This window comes from Sesamum indicum, linkage group LG6 (genome assembly GCF_026168435.1).
Source record: "Sesamum indicum cultivar Baizhima isolate 11 linkage group LG6, ASM2616843v1, whole genome shotgun sequence".
NCBI classification, from domain to species: domain Eukaryota; kingdom Viridiplantae; phylum Streptophyta; class Magnoliopsida; order Lamiales; family Pedaliaceae; genus Sesamum; species Sesamum indicum.
Window position 1 is genome coordinate 5,115,904 of NC_142662.1, and position 21,038 is coordinate 5,136,941.

General features: G+C 32.9%; 2 protein-coding genes across 4 annotated transcripts; one reads left to right on the forward strand and one right to left on the reverse strand.

The window, feature by feature from the left end:
* Positions 1 to 311: 311 nt before the first annotated feature.
* On the reverse strand, positions 312 to 8,978 carry XEG113 (xyloglucanase 113). 3 transcript variants are annotated; one of them, XM_011083882.3, is made up of 13 exons: positions 8,511 to 8,978; positions 7,033 to 7,326; positions 6,736 to 6,941; positions 5,978 to 6,083; positions 5,166 to 5,422; positions 4,865 to 5,000; positions 3,917 to 4,011; positions 3,773 to 3,826; positions 2,855 to 2,968; positions 2,029 to 2,127; positions 1,832 to 1,951; positions 1,083 to 1,169; positions 312 to 999 (listed from the first exon to the last, which is right to left on the reverse strand). In XM_011083882.3, exons 1-13 carry the CDS (start codon positions 8,692 to 8,694, stop codon positions 832 to 834), a joined length of 1,920 nt encoding a protein of 639 aa, XP_011082184.1. In that variant the 5' UTR covers positions 8,695 to 8,978; the 3' UTR covers positions 312 to 831. The 3 variants fall into 3 exon arrangements, with proteins under 3 accessions (XP_011082184.1, XP_011082185.1, XP_011082183.1); XM_011083883.3 differs by having other exon boundaries at positions 2,909 to 2,968; positions 7,033 to 7,329; XM_011083881.3 differs by having other exon boundaries at positions 7,033 to 7,329.
* Positions 8,979 to 12,514: 3,536 nt separating this feature from the next.
* Positions 12,515 to 14,059, forward strand: LOC105165103 (putative receptor-like protein kinase At1g49730). The gene is made up of 2 exons (XM_011083978.3): positions 12,515 to 13,193; positions 13,330 to 14,059. Exons 1-2 carry the CDS (start codon positions 12,722 to 12,724, stop codon positions 13,974 to 13,976), a joined length of 1,119 nt encoding a protein of 372 aa, XP_011082280.1. The 5' UTR covers positions 12,515 to 12,721; the 3' UTR covers positions 13,977 to 14,059.
* The last annotated feature ends 6,979 nt before the right edge of the window (positions 14,060 to 21,038 follow it).

The following is a 21,038-nucleotide window of genomic DNA, read 5'->3' on the forward strand; positions in this document are numbered from 1 at the left end:
CTTGAACAACCAATTTTAACTGATAATTCTTTTCATCTTACTTGCTATCAGGAGAATGCTGCTTCTCCATAATCTTTTCCCATCTGCTTCCCATAGTTGGGTTTGAATACTCTCATCTCAAAATGTGCATAAACACATGTATGGATTGTCTATCTAACATGAGCAATGTCAAAAAATGCTAAATAAACGCCAATAATACACAGTGAAAATGTGGAATGGCAAACATCATGGGAGCTTAAAAGAACCTTGGAGTATAACTGAAATTCTCGCCATCCTAACACATCTTGCAATGTCATTAAACAACATAAACAAAATCAAAATCACTTTCTCTTCGTCATTGTAAAGCAAATGGCATTAGGAGTGCGAATTACAGAACTCAGGGGTCCACTCGAGTCCAATATGATTTCAAGGTTTATTTTGTACTCTACATTTTTTGACACCAAATCAGATAGAAACTCGTGACAAAAAAATTCATGCTACACGCTAAGGAACCACCCAAATAAATTTTGAGAGTCGCCAGCTTCGAACATGACGTTGTCATAAAGTGAGGGCAACATCATTATGTGGTTCACAACTCCACTGTAGGACTAGCCATGCGTGTAGCACCGACCTTCCCCTGTAATAGTTCTAGTAGTTTACACAAAAGCTAGGAAGTTACCTGCGTGTCTCACTACAAAATTTAAAAGTACAATAACTATCAACACCGGTACCCTCTCATTAAAATGTAAATTACTTGGCTTTGGTATTCTGGCGACTCTGAACATTTTGCTTCTTCTGGCTTTCTCCTCTGTTTTAACAGTGTTATAGAATCTATAACCCTGGTTTAAGCCCTCATAAAGGGGGATGATCCTCTTCCGGAGTCTGGGGAGGTTTTGGCTTCCAACCAGGTTTTTCATCCCAATACATGTCATAATAGATGTGACCCGGACTCTGATTTTCCACACAACACCAAATACCTGTATACCGCTTTACACGCTTCCTGAATCTTTCTTCCCTAGTCTGAGCATAAAAATATGTATTTTGAGTACCAAAGGTGACAAGTAAAACATAAAAATCAAACTAGAAAATGGTCGAGAGCATGCCTTGTCACTGAATCCTAAGAAGGCATCCTGCATTGATGAGAACTGGATGACTTTCACATCTTTGAAGGACGAGAATATGGTCTTGAACTGTTTGGAAGGAAGAAAAGATAAAACTAAATTTGTAATACATATGACACAAAAATCTGTAGTGTGGATAGTTTAAATGGTATCCGAACATAAATTTCCAAATTGTGCACAATAATCTGTAAAATTTGAGAGGATAACTGAATATCTGTATTGACCAATTGTGCTGATGGCACTTAGTAGGACATAACTGACCACTCAGAACTTTACAGATACAAGCATAACACACAGCTGAGTGAGAAGCAGGTTTTTTATGTAAACCTGAGGTTGTGTTTGTCATGAAGGATTTGAGAATTAAGAATTCCAAATTCATGGTAATAACCCAATTGGCTTTTCTGAATAATTTCAAGTTATAACGGATTTCAATTCGTTTATCACATACTTGAGCTATTTCCTCCATTTTAATGGATATTAAATCCACATATATCGAAACCATTCCTTACCTAAGATTCCTTTATATTGTGGAAAACTGTGATGTGAATAAATTAGTTGGTGTTAAAATATCCAATATAATAGATTGTACAATTACCATAACTCCAAAGATTTGATCAGATTTTACTAACAGCAAGAACACTAGTCAAATTTTAGATTAGAGCTGAAACAACTAGGAATCTAAAAGTGAATTTATACCACCCAAGTAAACAAGATAGAATAAAGAACCGTACCATTTGCTCTGTACTCCGCTTAGGGAACTTGAGAATTCCCACTTGAGTTGTGCTGTTTGAAGCTTCACAACCATGTGATCCTTCCTGACAAAGATGCACGTCAAGCCAAGATTTTTTCACCTGAAATAGTTGAGCAACATGTTCAGCAGAGAGCAAGGATAATTTGAGTTTTTTCCCATGTGACTCTAAAACATAACCTGCTGCGGAACAGATGGATTGTCAAAGAAAGAATACTCCCTAAAATTAATTCCTGGTCCAAGTTCCTCCTCTGGGAATTCCTTTAACATTACGTTAACCTGCATTAAAAGCATTCGGGGAAATGGTATCAGAGAGATAAAAGACAAACTAGCAGGTGGTGTTTCAAGTTGTTCTCTAACTCTTTATTTACATATGTTAACTTTTAATTGATTATGTCCAGCCAAGAAACCTTGAAATACCAGATGGTCTAATGTGGCAAGTATGGTATCAGGAACTGAAAAGAAAACTTCAGATAAACATGTCGTAAGTTCTGACTTTCTTTCTTCCCTTTTTCATGTTACTTTCTGTTTTCTTGGGAGGTGGGTCAACAGTTGGGTTTACAAGAATTTGGAACATCATTTATAACCAAGTTGAAGAATATAATATTGAAGCAAAAAGAAAGGCAGTGAATCCTGTTACCAAAGTTTAAAACCATATTTCATCCTTGCTAAATAGACATATATGTCACATATCATGGTATTGATAGTGAGGGTTATGAACTCACTTTGGTAAGCTATTAATTCACCAACACGCAACTCCATGCACCATAGCTTTTATCAGCCAAATATAATGTAAAGTTTCTATTAATTTTTCTTTTATGTAAGAAGCACTGTTAGTGTTGTTTCACCACAACTAATCTTCTTGGGTAGATATTGTGCAACTTTTGGTAGTGAAAAGCTACAATGAATCTTTTAGCACCAGAAGACAGCACTACTCCTGTATTTTATTTCTCGTTTATTAGCTCATAGGAAGTCAACATTATATTCCAAGAGAATTGACAAATACCTCAAACACATGATCCAAAGGACATATAAAAGGCTGTCTTGTCAAAGTACCCACCAAAACGCCTGGATGTCCAAACCACAGCCTATCCAACCTGCACCAGAGTGGAGGCATTACCTAAAACCACAAAAGAAAGATCACAAAATGAACTCCAAACAAACAAGTGTAAAGCAAACTAGATAAACTCAACAAGTACAAAACCGTCCTGTTAGATCTACAAGGATTAATCTAAATTTTCTTCCTTAATCCAGGTGCACACTAATGTAATCGTAGGACACATAAGAGATTTCTGCATGGAATCCGAAAATGATGAGAAGAGATTCTTTAATTCTTAAGTGCAAAGCACAAGTCAGTGGTTACTTCCAATACAGTAAACCAAATTGCAGGGGCCACAACAGACAAAGCAAGTGCTTTCTTAAGTTCAGAAATATGTAACTTTTCCTTTTCAAGACTGACAAGAGAAGGTTGTATCCACTTCAGTGTCCAAACTGAAAGTATACTGATCACCGATAAACAAGAGTTAAGTTTCACATTGCATGACATGAATGAAAGAAGAGACATCAGAGCCAGACAGAAAGAACACGAATACCATCTAATGTGGTACAAATTTACCGCTAAATATTTGTAATTTGAAACCAAGTAGATTTCTGACAGTGAAGGAGAATAATTAGTCAAAGAATCTTATATTACCTTTGTTGAGGGAAAAAATGGTCTTAATCTACTAGATATCTAGATACTATACCCAAGATACACTATAGAGATAGGGTACAAGCGAAGAACAACTAAGCAATGTTGAAATGGAATGGAAGTTTCAGATTACATGATGTACATATGAGAAAAAAGATTCTCCAACAACATATTGTAAAGTGGCTGGGCTAAATGCATCACGTTTAAGATGTCAAAGAGCATAACAGTTCTTACCAACGTGCGACCCAACAATGAAGCAATGGCGAGTGCAGTCCTTATCTGTGTGATCTGAAGATCACAGTTCGTCGTTAGCAAAATACATGGTTAGTTCCCTCCTCCCCTCCTAGAAGAAAAAAAGAAAAGGTTCCACACACATACTTGGTAATTAACAAGAGCAAAGTGTGATTCAATGTTATGTTGTCCATCTAACAGCAAGCTCTTTGGTATATTAGGTTTGAATGTCAGGAACCCTCCTGCATAAGATTGACAAAAATAATTTGGAAAAACTGGTTATCCCCAAAAGTGGACAGATGTAGGCAAGTGAATTGGATATTCCCCACATGGTTTGTACGAAGTCTAAAATCAAATATGGTAGGACTTGAGTAATTAGTCAGACATTTTCACTTTCACCCCTCACTTATAATAAATACCCACCAAAAGCTAGCACCTTATCTGAGAATAACCATTTCTTTTCTTTCTTAAAAATCTCCCCTAGAGAAGAATACAAAGACAGATCAACTTGTGGACATACTGTGCACTGGTTGAATTATGATAGTAGAGAATCAAGGAGAACACTAAACAAAAGTACAAGATGAAGTATAATATATACACTTTGTATCATATTTTCTTGATATACAAATGTTAGAATTAGTCCAAGAATAGGTAATTGAATTTTGTTCTTATGTCTCAAACACCAAAGACAGCCTTCATTTGCCTACATTTCTTTGTGGATTATCTCATCTGAAAAATTACAGTCTTGCAAGAAAAGCTAAAGACTACTGAATATGGACCAGGCTCCCAATTATTTTAAAGCTGGGCTCATCATCTATTCTTTAACCATCTCAATTAGATTTAATGCAACTTAGTGACTCGATCCTGTGGTTTCTCCAAAACCAAGTCATCTCAAGGCCCTTCTATTGTCAGCTGACACCACACTTCTGGTCTTTCATGTGATCAGAAGAACAGTATGAAGAAAAGCGCAACAATTTTTACCATGTTTATTTCATACTTCTTTTTTACTTTTAGAAAGAGATACATAGTAGGGAAGTTCTAAGCATACTTTCTTTCAGATATCACGAAGTTGTGAAAGGTGTAAACAATCAGAACCTGGTGTATCATAATATTCTGGGGGATCATAAAAAACCATGGCTTCACGCAACCGGTGTCGTTTTCCATCAGTACCAGCATATTGGAACGTGGTATGCACAGCATATGGCTCCAGTTTGAGTTGTTGGTACACGGCCTGCCAAGTTGAATATGGGTTTAAACCTCAATGAGTCATGTGCTGAATTTCTACTATCAAGATTTAGAAATTGCTTTTCCTCTAGGACATTTTTTCAATTGAGATTTTAAATCTTATTCTTCGACATTAAATATGCAATGCCCGCCTACAAAAATTACAAAACACCTGCACAAAGTAGGTATGTCCACTGCAAAAGATACTTGCTGGGAGAAGGCCTAGCTTAAGGTTTCCATCATAAGCATACACAAGTCCACTGTCGTCATCAACAGGTGGGCCCAGCTGCCTGCGAACAAGCTCATTGAAACCATTTTGATCCCATATCTTTTCATCAGCCAGAAGCAGTTCTTTCCATTCTTTTGCTAATTTCATTGAAGTCTCAGTTGGCCTCCAGTGAAAAATTCCTATGTTATAAGCGGCGCCAGCTGTTCAAAGACAAAATTAAAACACATCATAAAGTAAGCGAGGGAAAAGTTGTCCAATGTAGATAACAGGACTCAAGAGGAAAATCACAGGTATTTTTTCCAGCTGCTTGTCAGATAAAGTGATCAATTTCCTCTATTTTATAGTTATTGTCTTTGTACTCTTCTTGGATTGTTTCTAAAAATTGACTAATATAAATTTTCAAATCACTGAATTGTCCAATGCTCAGTTCAGTACGGGCCTGACTTGTCTCCTAAAACATATAGTCATTATCCAAATAAATTATGATGAGCCAAGTCCTAATTTTCTATACAAGTCAATACATCATGAAACAGAAGGAGCATAAAATGAGTAATTAAGATGATCTCTACCACATCTTTCATCGATTATGCGAATTCCCGAAATACTAAACTCAGGATCACTAGCTAAACCTGTTGACACTCCTCCCAGTAAAAGGGGAATAAGTTCTGATTGAACTGTATACACCAATTCTCTTTCCTCTGGGACAGAGGAAAGCACTGAGCTACACAGCATAAAGTCTTCCATGGAAATTTTACCTTGTCTCCAGTCCTCCAACTGGTCATCAACTACAGTTGGTGAAACTTGGTCGGTGGAAGTCAACACGTCTGCTTCAGGATATCGTGCCAGATAAGGAAGGGGATTCTGCTCAAGAAAAGTTGCACATTGGTTAAAATTTTATCAATAAGAAACTTGGCTCCTCTTCTTTATATGTATTGTGAGAAGAACAGGCACTTGCCAGGGGTTGCAGGTGGGTAGAGAGGGAGGAGCTGTGGTGGGTGTTCCGGTGGTTTATACAGGAGTTAAAAGTTAAGAAGAATGAATTTAGGGAAGGTGTGTAGGCATTATTATTCTAACTAGAGAACAGTAAATAGTTAGCTGTTAGCAAACATTAGCAAGCATTTCTCCATATATATATGTCGAGATTATGTCAAAGAAAATTGAGACATATCAAACAACTTGAGTCAGTACCAGAAGGAATTTTCAAAATGAAATATGGATGTGCATACAGGCATAAATATGTAACACATTCAGGAATGTCAGACGCACATATATGATATGAAGATACAACACATGCAAGAGAGGAAAGTGGTGCCCTCGCTAATATTTAGATATAAGTGGGTTGAATGCAGCTTGGTGAACACGATAGCAGTTTTATACCACACCAATAGTTTCCCCAGCATAAGGATGTGTAATAGAAGAAGGATAAAACAATCTGAACTTAAACCAGCACAAGGGTCTATGTATGTGAAGAAGTCAAGACAAGCAACTAACTGTCTGAGCATGAAAATTTTACCTTTAACCAGACCATGTCAGTATCGCACATCAGTAATTCAAATCCATAAGGTAAGATGGAATCTATCAGGATAACCTTCTCTCTTCCCATCTTGTGAAATGTAGGCGATCCCCAACCAACATCTATTGTGCTCATATGACTACCCATATCAAAAACCGGAATACCTTTCCAGTAGAGAGCCTCCAACAGTTTTGTGTCCATTGCACCTGAGAACAAAAAATTGGTATGTTAAACCACGACACAATAAACAAAAGTAGCAAATGATTATCCCATACGAGGGAATTCATGAATACTCACCAACAAGGAGGTTATCAACACCCATATCCGACAAGTGTTTAACCCAAGTCAGAATGAAATCCATGAAAGCAAAGTTACCAAACGTAACAACTATAACATTATCCTTCACTCTCTGCTGAACCAGTTCCTTTGTCAATTTAAAGGTCTCTAGAGGTGGCATTTTCGAACCAGGTAGCGGAGCCTTCCAAAGAGGTTTCAGAAATTTTCTTCCTGGTACGGAGGCCGAGTCTGGTGCTATGCTGACTACTATTTGGCGAGAAGCATTTGATGGTTGACTGAAGGATGGCGAACTTGCTTCTATGAATGCAGGAGATGAAAGAAATAAATAAGTACACAAAACTAAGGCGCAGCAAATAACCCACCTACATTATTGTGCCAGACCAAGCTGAAAAAGTTGAAGCTTTAGGGACTCCACATAAACAAAGCACAAATCATTTCTAGGCTTATCCTTGGATCAATAAAAGAGGAAAAAAACAACTTTCTGTCATTTATACTTATTTTTCATAAAAGAACAGAATAGAATTTGGGCTGTAAAGAAAAGGGGAGACAGAGTAAGGCATTCGAGGAATGAAATAATTTTAAGGAAACTGGCAACTTCCATCAAATATTGAACCATTTAATAACATCCAATGAAACATTGTATTTGTGAATCTGCATCTGACTAAAATAAGCTTAAAACATGGATTGGTACTATTACGAAAAATTTTGAATGCATAAAAGGAATATAAAGAAATTAGAAATCAAGAAATAAGGTTGAGCTTGACAAATATGAATCCCAATGTCGCCAAGATTATCAACTTGAATTCCACCTTCTATTTGTTTCTTGTACAAAGTAAACCTTCAAAATAAGGACTCTTAATCAGCATCAGGATCTGAACATAACCTAATATAGTACACCAAATCAAACATTTCAATTTGATATAGTTAAGCATCATTATAAAAAAAAATAAAGATATGCATAATCCCTGCCATTTTCTAGTTTTCTTCTATGTTTAATGCACTCAAAGATCAGTAACTGCAGAAATGCATTCCTCAAAGTTCTAGTTCAGAGTTAAGACTTAAGATCAAAGCAGAGCTCAAATGGACGAGTGCACAAGTCAGTGATGATACACAGGATCAAACTCTTGCACACATTACCACAATTTACTTTCAGTAATCAATAAAGATAAGTCCTTTCACTTAAAAGGCACCGCTATCACACATCGAAATTTTGCATTCCTCCATCCTCAAAAATAGACAATAATCAATTCCTTTCATATTGCATGTATGACAGCGAGTCAAGATATTACACATGAAAAGCAAGATTCTTTTCTTAATTCTGTCCAAAAAAATCATCCAAATCTACAAAGTAAATGGGGAAGGAAGAAAGTAACTCTTCTATCAAAGGCAGGTAGTATAGACGCAAATCCTACAAAAATCAACACGTAGAATTATCCGCATTGCGGACGTAATAGCTTCAACTGAAAAATTCAACCCACCAGCGACATCACCGGAGGGAGGTGAAGTGGAGAACCATGGAGAAGAGACGGAATTCGAACTGGAGAAAACGGCGGAAAATACGTAAAAGGAAGATACGAAGATTCCAATAATCACAGTGGCGTAGATCGTCAAGAATAATGGCCTGGCATTCGCCGCCTCCTTCAATTGATTACCCCAAGCCATTTTCCCCCAACGGATTCTATTTGTTTGACTCCAAAAAACAGAAAAGAGCAATTAATTGGAGCGTCAATCACATCAACAATTCCTCATTGTAAGTCTTCCTGCTCGTGATCATGACGGCCTCTGCTCTCAACTGAAATGAAATATGACAAATTTTCAGGTGAAAGTTTCAAACGTTGGACATGGATTTGATTCATTAATCACAGTGTGATTGAAGAGAATGACAGAGCGAAGACAGAGAGAGAGAGAGAGAGAGAAGAAAGGGTTTTAGCAGTAATTACTGGATTACATTAACATATATTTGTTGGTGAATTTTTGCTGGATGGTTTTTGTTTTTTGTTTCTTTGGAGGCCGGAGCAGATCACCTACGGCAAATCCATGCTCCGCGACCAATCCTGGTGTACTTTTATTAATTACGAATAATTATATTTACACTCCTCAATTATAATTTATTTATGTAATTTTTTTTATTTTTTAAATAATTATTAATTACCCATCGAAACATCAAAATTAAATAATTATTTTTATTAATTATAAATAATTATATTTACACTCTTAAATTATAATCTATTTACATAAATTATTTTTATTTTTTGAATAACTATTAATTACCCATCAAAATCAAATACATAAACCACCCTGATATTCTAAAAATATATATAAACTTTCTACAAAATCAATAACATTACCCAAATTACTCTTACTTTATACTTATCAATGATGCTTTCTGTAGAGTGATTATATAATTTTTCAAAAAAAAATATGATAGTTTCTGTAGTTATACCAAAAATCAGAATAATTTATATAAATAAATTATAAATCAAATAATATAAAACTATTAGTTATTATACTTAAAATTAACTAAAATTCGATAAAAAAAAATATATAATCAACTATACAATTGTTATTTACGTTAAGATAACATTTATTAGAATTTATATTCAATAAAGAAAAATGTATAACTTATGAAGGCATATTCAGTAAGTATCTAATTATGTTTATTTTTTGGACTAATTATATCATATTTTTTTTTACTAATTAATATCTATATATTATTCAACAACATTAAAATCTATTAGTCTTGAAATTTCACTATCATACTACCATAGGAATAGGGTGTGGGTGGAGGTAGGTAGGGTCAAACTTGTCCACAATGTACAATGCTTCACAAACCCCCAAATCATGCCGGTACAGGTTAGCTTTCCCCATTTTAGTATGTGGACCAAAGAGCCCACCTCTCAAAGTCAACAGCCAACGTCAGTGTCTGAATCTGTCAATTTAAATTTGTGATTAAATTAATTGATTTGTGGGATTAATTTAGTGCTAAAAATCGTCAGTAGAGAATAGTAGGAAGGAAGTGGGTAGCTTACCTGTTTTTTATTTATTTATTAATTTTTTTAAGAAAAATCTATATTATATATAATTAAAGTGTATTTTATTGAAGTTTTCAATTTATTTGGTATGGTAATTTTTTATTTTTTAAAATTTTGAATAATTATTTTTACCTTCCCCATCCATTATGATTATTAATAACTATTTTTTTGGTAGTTTTTTATTTATTTATTTTTATCTTATGTATATTTTAGGTCATTTTTAACTTTATAAAAAGTAAATAATATAATTTTAAAAAGTATTTTTTTAATATTCTATAAAAATTATGCACATATATAGAATGTGTTATGTTAACTAGTTAAACTTAATTCTCCAACGTCCCTCCAGTTAAAAACTCATGACTTAAGGGGGTTTGTAATAGCTGGAGTAAGTTGTAGATAAAAATGTAATATTAAAATTGAGAGTGTATTTCCATGAGGTCTAACTTAGTTGGTGAAGTTGAAGCTCCATAATTTTAAAAATCATGGATACGAACCCCACCTTAAGCGTGGGATGCTGTGTTTAATGAATAGTAAGTGTTGATTAGATTTTATTTATTTGATATCATTGACCGGAGTATGATGGTTGTGATGATTCATATCCGACAGGGGTAATCGTAATTAATTTATTTCAATTAATAATAGTTCATCGTTTTTATTTCGAAAAAAAACATCCAGAGTATTTAAAAGTAAAAGTTGGTTTTATATTTCCAATTGATTTTTTATCTCTCATATTATTTTTTTTTAATAATAACTTTTTTGCTTTGACCCTAAGAGCAGCACTTATTATTAGATAATTTGTGAGGAGGTATATCTTTATCGTTATAAGAATAGTTTAGTCAGAAAAAATTTGTTTGACCTACAGTTCGTCACGAGTAAGTCAATCGAAGCTAAATATCAATTTTTATTTAGTTACTTTTTGTTAATATCAATAGATTTGGTATTCTAACTAACAGAGGGGCTTATTTTTTAAACGAAAACAAATTTCAAGAGTACTAACTGTAATTTTTTTCAAACCCTCCGAGATTTACACCAAATTTGAAGGGATTAGAGTGTAATTATTCATTTTACGAACTTTGTGGTACTTGTGATGGTAAATAGTTAAGATGTCATTAAAGGCTCAATTATGCATCTTTAATGGGTTTTACAGAATTAGGAAAAATTGGAAGCATTTTTGTTTATTAATGAATGAATAAAATATGTTCTTAAAATACATAATAATAACTATGAGTTATTGAAAAATTAATAATTTATGGTTTAGCAGTCAACGAAACAAATAATGAGATGCAACCGGACCTCGACCTAAACTTGCATTACCCAGATTTTATAGAAAAAGTCAAGTTGGTGGCATGCACACATGAAGAGGAATCTCTTGAATTCTGGGACTATTTTGGTCAAAATACAACTCTCAATTTCTAAATTGATTTTTAAATTTGAATATGTCGGATATTGTAATAAATCATATAATATCAAAGGAATTTTCTCCGAAATTTGTCCAAGTTTTCTCCAAATTGTTTCGGGACAAAGTTGTACCTGAACTCTCTTCTTCTTGAATCAACTAATCACATCGTTACATCACGGATATGGTTGGTTGCACTTGAGAAACCAAGATTTATTAATGAATTTTTTTCATCTAAATTAAGATTTAACAAATCAAATCATTCAAATGATACATCAAAATGGACTGAATTTCCGACCTAATTCAACTTAGTGATTTGTTATTTTTGAAAAGATGAGCCCGAGATAGTAAGGCCGAAACCCACCAGCCCAAAATAATTTGTGAAGGCCTAATTTATCCTCAAGCTTATTGTGCAAATTTACTACTTTGTCCTTGATGTTACAAAAATTACGAAAAAGTCCAAGCACATAAAAAGAGGCAAAAACAAAACCACAAGGTCTTTGCTTTGTTCTTCCCAAGCAATTTTTCCTGGGTGTTTTGGAAATTAAACAAATAAAAAAAATTATTGAAATTCAAATTTGCTTATTAAAAAAGACATGCTGGTAAATATAAATATAAAATAAATTATCACATATTAATTCAATAATTCATTCGATAAAATATTATGTAATCTGATCACTACATATCCTAATTTTTTATCATTTATTAATTCATATCATTTTAATCAGATCACACAAAGTACACACAACCTTAGCATATGATCCACCACTCTTTATTAAAGTTGTACAGTAATTACTTGAAAGTGTAATTTCCCTAAAGTCTTAAACAAGATTAAGAAAAAATGAGTCTTGAAATTTTATTTTATTTTATTTTTTCCTTTTAATTATCTGGCTTTGGCCACTGTTTGCCAAACTTTACCTCTGGGAATTATCACTGCCGTTTCACCATAGAAGAACATATATAACAACATCACTTGAGATACAAGTCAATATAAAGCATCCAATTACCTTTGGCTGTGAGAGATACCAACACCAGCCAACACATTTGAAGAAAATATAGCAATTCCCACAAGACAAATTCATCAGTCTTTTGTTTGACCTCATTACAAGACAGAACTAAGACCCTTATGCACATGTTTATTCCCATGCCCATAACATTCCAAATCAGTGAATCTTGGTCCAAAACAATGAACTCATGCTTAAAAATGAAGTGCAAGATGCAATGAAATCAATGAAGGACTAATGTTAGAAACAAGCAAAGGATGTGGTTTCTTGGATTCTCCACATCAAGCAGAAGAAGCTATTTGATCATAGGTGCAATAACATTGGTCATCATTCTTACCATCATCCTCAGAAAATGGGCTATTCACATGGAGGCCAATCATGGAGGTAAAGCTCCAGGTAACAAAGTAGCTGATCAGAGTGGATCCAAGGAGACGTCTAATGACACAAAACAGCCCGACTGCAAGATCGTCCATCGTTCGTCTACTGGAATAAGGACGTATTCGTTGGAGGAGCTAAGGGTGGCGACGAACGATTTCAGGATTCGGATTGGAGTTGGAGCAACTTCATATGTGTACCTTGCTGAGCTTGCAGATGGGGGATACGGTGCTGTCAAACGTGTCATGGAGGAGAGAGGCGGCAGCCAGAAGATGTTCTTGGATGAAGTTTCGGTTTTGTTGAGGATTTCACATCCGAATTTGGTGGGATTGATGGGATTCTGCCTGGAGAAAGGTATGTACTAATAGTGTAATAAAAAAAAAACAGGATTGGCAGCTTTCCTTAATTTTTCTGCCTCATCCAGATTATGTAAACATGATATTTCATCTTGAATCATCTGATCAAATGATATCTCGATGTATGCAAACAGGAGAGCAACTTCTGCTTCTCGAATACGTACCCAACAACAGCCTCTTCGACAGAATGCACACACGACAGGGCCAGTCGACAGGCACGCTCTCCTGGTCTAATCGCCTCAGCATCGCCTTAGACATTGCCTACGCCCTCGACTACCTCCACTCAGTGGCTGATCCTCCCGTCATACACCGAGACATCAAGTCCTCCAACGTGCTGCTAATCAACGACGATCATGCAAAACTAGCAGACTTCGGGCTCTGCAAGCTTGGAAACGACGCACAGAGCGCGCACACTCCAATTGCTGTGAAGGGCTCGCTTGGCTACGTCGACACGAACTACCTCAACACCGGCATTGTATCGCCTAAGAGCGACGTTTACAGCTTCGGAGTCCTGCTTCTCGAGCTTATAACGGGGCTGAGGTCTCTGCAGGGCTCGTTTACGTTAGCCGAATGGACGGAGGAGTGCAGGAAGAGCGACAATGTGGAGGTTTTAGTGGGAATATTAGATCCAAAACTTAAAGGGGAAGCGAATGTAGAACAGCTTAGAGCTTTGGTTGATGTAGCAAATGTTGCACTACTTGAGAACACCGAAGATAGACCTGATATGGCACAGATAGCATACAGAATTTCGAGTTGCATGGAAATTCAACCTCAACCGTAGCAAGAAAATTCTAACCTGCACCCACTTTGACAAAAGTTATACGATAACTGTAACACTTGTTATGTAATTGATGCACAGTTACAAAAAATTAATTAATTTAGTTTGAGCATACTTGATTTGAATAAGAACATGAATGCCATGTGCAGCGTGTTGAGCATCTCGGTGATGTGTGGGTTTGGGTCAAAATTGAATCGGACCAATCTTGAACCTTATTCTTGTTGCCCAACATAAAACACAAAAATTTGACCCATTTACGAAACGGGCCAAAAGGATGAACCTATAGTTGGGCCAATTTTTAATGGGCTAAGAATACCGCATAATATGAACTTCTCTCTCCCATTAAAATGGCTCCAGAATTCTTCTCTTTTCATAAGATCCGGTTTATTATTATATTATTTAATGCGTTAAAAATTCAAAACATCAGTATTTTTAAATCAGCAAATATATTTAAGAGAATGGGCTTATTGTTAGACGAGTGTTAAACTCAACTAAGTATTTATAATTCCCCAACAATGAAGATATATTTGTAAGGGATAATTATACTTTCCACTTTTGAAGTTTGATGTAATTTCACCTAACATTCTTGAGGTTTGCTTGTTTATTGATATTAGTAAAAAGTCATATTTACCCTTGATTGACTGATTACTAACTTATTGCAGGTCAAAAAAATAATTTTTTTCGGACTAAATTACCCTTTTAATGGAGAAAATATACCTCTTCACATGCATTAACACCTGAAGACGTATGAAGATAATTTGGTTATAAAAAAGATTTATTTGATCTACAATAAATCAGTATAAGTTAATCAGAGGTTAATGTAGATTTGTTTCCTGATTTTTTTGTTAATGTCAGCAAATTTGGTGCATTTTGACTAATGGAGGGACCTATGTATTAGATGAGAGTAAATTTCAGGAGTGCTAGATATAATTTTCTAAATCAGATGGAGTCTACGTATAATTACACAATACTTCAAAAGAGGGGAGTGTAAATGTCCCTATTTATAATTATAACAAATTTAAAAGAAGATGAATATAATCTATATAAAAATTAAATAAATTATATAAATATGGGATATGTGATTTGAGGTGGCTCTTGATCATAGACTCCCATATATTAGAAATGAAATAAGAAAAATAAAACTGTAATTAGGTGTGTGTCTAATTAATAATTAAAACTCACATAAATGTAGTCCACAAGCAAGCAATGGGGCTCTCTGAACGAGAAACACTACCCCGTCTTCAACGTTGAATCTCTTTGAGCCGTTTTTCAATGATAATTAATTAATTAATCCAGTCAAAAAATCAACTTATGTTTAATTAAACTCTCCCAAATGCGACTACAGTAAAGAAAATACAGCTGCTATAGCTACTTTGCTTGTTTTATAATCAGTTCAGTCTAAGTCGTGCTACAATTTGCTTGTGATCTAATTGATAGTTAGTTGACTGCAATATATATTGGTTACACTGTTTGTGATTTTATCTCATCTTAATTCAAAAAAATGAGAGAAATAAGTTTCGTTGAGATGAATTTTTTTTTTTTTTTTGGTAAATTACAACAGGTTTTTTTGGGACTTGTATAATTACAAATATTATTTTATTATTTAAAAAATTATAAATATTATTTTTTGAATTGATTGTTGTCTAACAAATATGTCCATACAATTGGCTGTTACAAAAGAGTACTTGTTAGACGATTGTTAATTTTAGGGGTTGTTTGTAATTTTTAAAACAACATGGGGGTATTTGTAATTATATATGGCAAACTTCATGGGAGCCATTTGTAATTTACGTCCTTTTTTTGGAGTATGTAGTTGGATGTGAGATGAAATGTAATGATTATTGTTAACATGATATGTAAAAGATGTTGAGTTCAAAAAAATGAAAAATTACATTAACACTACCTGATATTAGACTTAATTATTCAAATACACCATACCTTTTGTAAAACTATGCGGCACTCCCGCTGAGCTCTATTTGTGTAACAATTTTGTTAATGAATAGAGGGCGTATTTGTAATTGCAACTATCAGTATCGAGAAGTGTAATTGTTATTTTGTAAAAGTTTGTGTAATTAGACATAACCTCATGGGCTGATAATGTAATATGTAATATATATTTTTTTCCTAATAATGAAATGTGTTTAAAATACGCTTATTATTCAAAAATAGAAAAAAAAAACTAATAATAATAATAAAGAGAAAAAGTTTATAATATCTATATATATATATATATAAAGGCATCTATAAGCTTTTGTACGTACCCTCATCTGACGTGGCAACAGCTAGCTTCTTTCTGTTTAGTGAACTACTGTAATTAATTAAGTTTAATTTGACGTATTAAGAATAATAAATCCAATTATGCAAAGAATCCTAAACATGATTATATATATGGTACATATTATTATAATTATTATGGTAGAAAATTACAAAAAAATAAACATGATTAGTTGACTCGTAGAGTCAGAATTAATTAAGAAATTAAGAGCACAACATGTCAAACCCCCTAATTAATAATTAATCTCATTAATCAGGCCAACTGGCTCTCACTACTTGAAAATTTTCAGTTTAATGATAAACAACTGGGCTCCACGTCACCAAACCATAACCAATCTTCGTATGTACGTATAACGTACATGCACGCGTACGTTTAATCATAGGGTGTCCAGCAGCACGTGTCCACTGTTGCATGGATTCTGTATCTCTGATATGTATATATATGTCAACTCACTATATATATATATATATTAATTTATAGTATATATAGTATGGGAATTTTAGTTTATTGAGGTTAGGGTAATGAATTGTTTTTTATTTTTATTTTTTTAATAAATAGTAATTACATACATAATTATATCAATATCGTGATAAAATGATGAAGAACAATTAACAAATTATATATATTCACATAAAGTGAGATAAATAATCACATATGTGATTAAAACAGTTAAAATTCAAACACATAATTTCGAACTTGTTCACGAGCCATCATTCCTAATTACTGGGTTAAGACAACATATAGAGTGGTAAGTTAAGTGAGAGTGCAGGAGGCATGGGACAGTACTACACCAACATTAACACCCCTAACTTACCTGTAAAGTCCAAAAATGACTTGGATTGAAAGTGATTGCTTTTCTATATCTAACCTAGCTATGAAATTAAAAATACAAAAAAAATAAAAAATAAAAAAACCTACAAAATTCACTATTTTTTATATTTATAGATATATATATATACTTGAGCGACACCAGTTAAGTCCAATCTTCATCAGGATTTTTGTTTTTTTAACGAAAGAGTACGTAATATTTAACTGTTAATGAATATGAAATTACACAGATTTAAGTTCGACGAGACGTGGAGATATTTATTACTTTTAATAAATCAATGATGGATTGATATTTTGATAATAAAACAATAGAATTATAACTTGTCTAATAAAATAAAAAATTGTGAGGCTAGGGAAAGAGGAAGGAAAGGAGGCGGCGAGTGAAGTGCAAGTTGGTCCACTTGTAATCTGGAGGGAAAGTTAGAAGTTAGAAGGCAGAAGGCAGCCGCACTTAATAATACAAAATTAGTATAAAAATGAAACAGCTCTTGCGAGTAATCTACGGACAGAAAATAAGAGAGGGAGACAACGTAATTAATTAGGATTAATGGAATTTCATAAACATCATCGTCAAAAAAAGGTGGATTAGTTTTGTAGTGGTTTCCACCCCACAACTTGCATGCAACTAACTATTAATAAATTGTTCCATTGTATCTGTGGGGTAGGATGATTCATCACTTTTATTTTCATTTTAATGGAAATAATATAATTTACAAGAAACGAGTAAAAAAAATCTCTATGACAAAAAATAAAAAATAAAAAAAAATTATTCTCTGTATTTTAAAAAATTAAGTTGTGCATGGAACATTGGAGTATTCACATCCCATCCCATCCTTTCCTGTCTCCTTCCAATCATTTAAAATCTTGAGATTATTATTATTATTATTTTTAGTATTAGTATTGTGAAATTTTAGGCCCATACTCCTCTGTCTTTGGGTCGAATTTAAAAACATCAAACAGTATGAATCATATGAATATTTTTTGATGAAATCTTATTTTTTTTAAAAGAAAAAATAAAAGGAGGGAATTTGGGAAGATTGTTGATATTATTAGAAGAAAAATGAAGTATTATTAAAGAGGTGGGGAGGTGGTTTTGTTAGGGGAAGTGGTTTTGTTGAGCGTGGCACATAGTATTGAGGGAAGAATGATGTGTAATAACATGTGCATGGACCACTTAAATATATATCCATAATAGGAAGTAGTGCTACCACTATCCATCTCTCTCTCTCTTTTAATTACTTATTTTTATCTATAATTTGTGAAGCCGCCAAAATTGATGCTGAAATCAAATGCTTTTTTTTTTTTCCTTTCCTTTTTTTGTTAATTATATATGTAAAAATGTTATTTATAAAATAATTATTGAATTGGTTAATTGCACGATGGATGTGATCTCTATGGAAAATGGACTATGTTTGTCGTGACGATAAAGTTGAATATGCACAAACGATATCTTTTGCATGTAATAATATATACATTTATATATATTAATGTACAATTATGGTTTTTGATTGCGGATCTGATCTTACAATCTAAACCAACATCTCAACTAAGATTCTGCAGATTTGAGGTTTTGCAGTCTACCAGACTTTTTATTCAAGTGATAAAGATTGAAATCTCAAGTAATATTCCATAATTTTTGTATCTTCATGCATGTTATATATACTGGATATGGGTTTTAGGTTATGGTTTTGAGTTCTACTGGACGTGTAGGTAATTATTTTACTTTAAGTGACTTTAATGTGATTTGGGCTTTCGTTGTTATTACTTATATTGATCAGGTATTGATGTGTTGGTTGAATCAACGTTTTCTTTAATTTGTTGAGATATTGATTTTATCATCTAAAAGCTACGTAAAAAGAATGTTATATTGGGTATTTATTAAATTTTTTTATGATTAAATATTAATTAAATCCTAATCACAACAAGTTCTATTGAAATTTACCATAATTACAAATACCTCGTCATTATTTAAAAAATTACCATGATCGTCTCACAAATACCTTTTATAATGGACTGTCGTGAAAAGATATTTGTTAGACGATTAATAATATCAGAAGAATATATATTTGTAATTTTTTAAACAATGAAATAATAATTATAAGGTAATTGAATGATGTGAAATGATGGAAATATTGTGGGTAGTGGGGTGTGGAGGGCATCAAATCCAAAATCAGCCTAATTAACTTTTGGGGTATTTTCCGACCCACTTCCGCATGGCCAAACAAGAAGAAGACAAATGTCGATTTGGTGAGACATTGATGTGATTATTTTGTGTATGTATATGGGATCCAAACACACACACACACACACACTTGCAACAAAAAAGGGGCATTCCTTTATAGTAGTAGTCTTTTTTGGTTAGAAAGAATCCCTTTTTCATTTATAAACACCACCACAGCACACAATATTGCAAGTCCGTTTCATTTCCTCTCTCAATCATACAAAAACAGATACAATAGCTGTAACCAAGTGGTGATTAATTAATTATTCAGTGGAAGAATTTACCCCACTTCCCCTTTTCAATATTTTCTACTTTTACTAATGGATTCACTCTACTTACCACAAAATGCCCCTCACTTTTTTTTGTTCGCATGCTAATTAATAAAATTGAGATCTTACGACTAAAAACTTACATAATTAAATGTAAGTAAATAGTGAGTTTATGCCCATTTCTGTTGTAATTTTATTTAGAATAAATCACATTAATATCCGTCGAACTTAAGTCCGTGTCATGTATTTCAGAGAATATTTATGTAAGTTTTTATTTTTGAACAACAAGTGTATGTATTTTGTAATTTTGCAAAGAACAGTGTTGTTTTTATATCTGGAACTAATTTCAGGATGTGTTAATACAGTTTATTATTTTATTTATTTATTCTTTTAGTATGATATTTAATTTTAAAATTATCAATATAATTAATTCAAAATATTTAAAATTTATTAGATAATATAACGGATCAAACTTTTTAAACACATAAAAAGTTATATATGGGCTTAATACGATTTATTCATCTGTGATATCTACAATGAGCAAATTACATCTTTACGATAAAAAAAAAATAATCTACCTACCTCCATTTTTTTTTTTAAATGAACTAATTTACCTTTCCGTTTGAGAAGGTAAATTACTATTTTTTTTAATAAAAGATAATTTACTCATTTACAATATTATATAAAAATTACTTGTATTTTTTTCGATTATAAACAATCAAAATAAATTAATAATTACTATTAAAATAAAACACAGCGTCAAGAAAATGATGGGGCTTAATTAGGTAAGGACCTACCTAGTACCAACTTGAAGAATTGTCCAAAAACCAATTCTAAGGACAATTTCAAACACGTGCCCATGAAAAAAAATTCTAATTTAAATTGAATTTCGTTCAATCTAATTAATTACTCGATTAATATATATTTATCATGCAATATATGACTTTCTCTAAATTGTTATCAATTACATAATAAATATAATTATCTTACAGTGTAATTGATTTGGGGTCGAAACTGAAATTTTTTTAACTTTTTATACATGTTAGCGCAAATTTTAATTTGATGAATAGAAAAATAAAATTGGTATTGATGAGGCCTAATTCAATTTGAGAATCTGAAACCTCATAACTTTAAAGTTATGTGTTCGAACCCTACAGATCTATGGGATGTTATTCTGCTTTAGTAGTAGCTATTTTTCTGTTTTAATAGTAGATGTCAATTAAATAAAGTTATCTGATATTGATGATTAATGTATGATTGTTATAGTTCCCAATAGTTGTTAGATATAATATATATATTAATAATTATAATCAATTTACTCAAAAAAAAAAAATAGTTGATCGCTTGCACTTAAATAACAATAACAAAAACAATTATCTAAAAGAGAAAGCGTATAAGCCGTGTTTTGATATAAAGGTGTAGATGTTGAAATTGCCGAAAAAAGAAGAGCAGAAAGCGCGTGCAGTTACTGA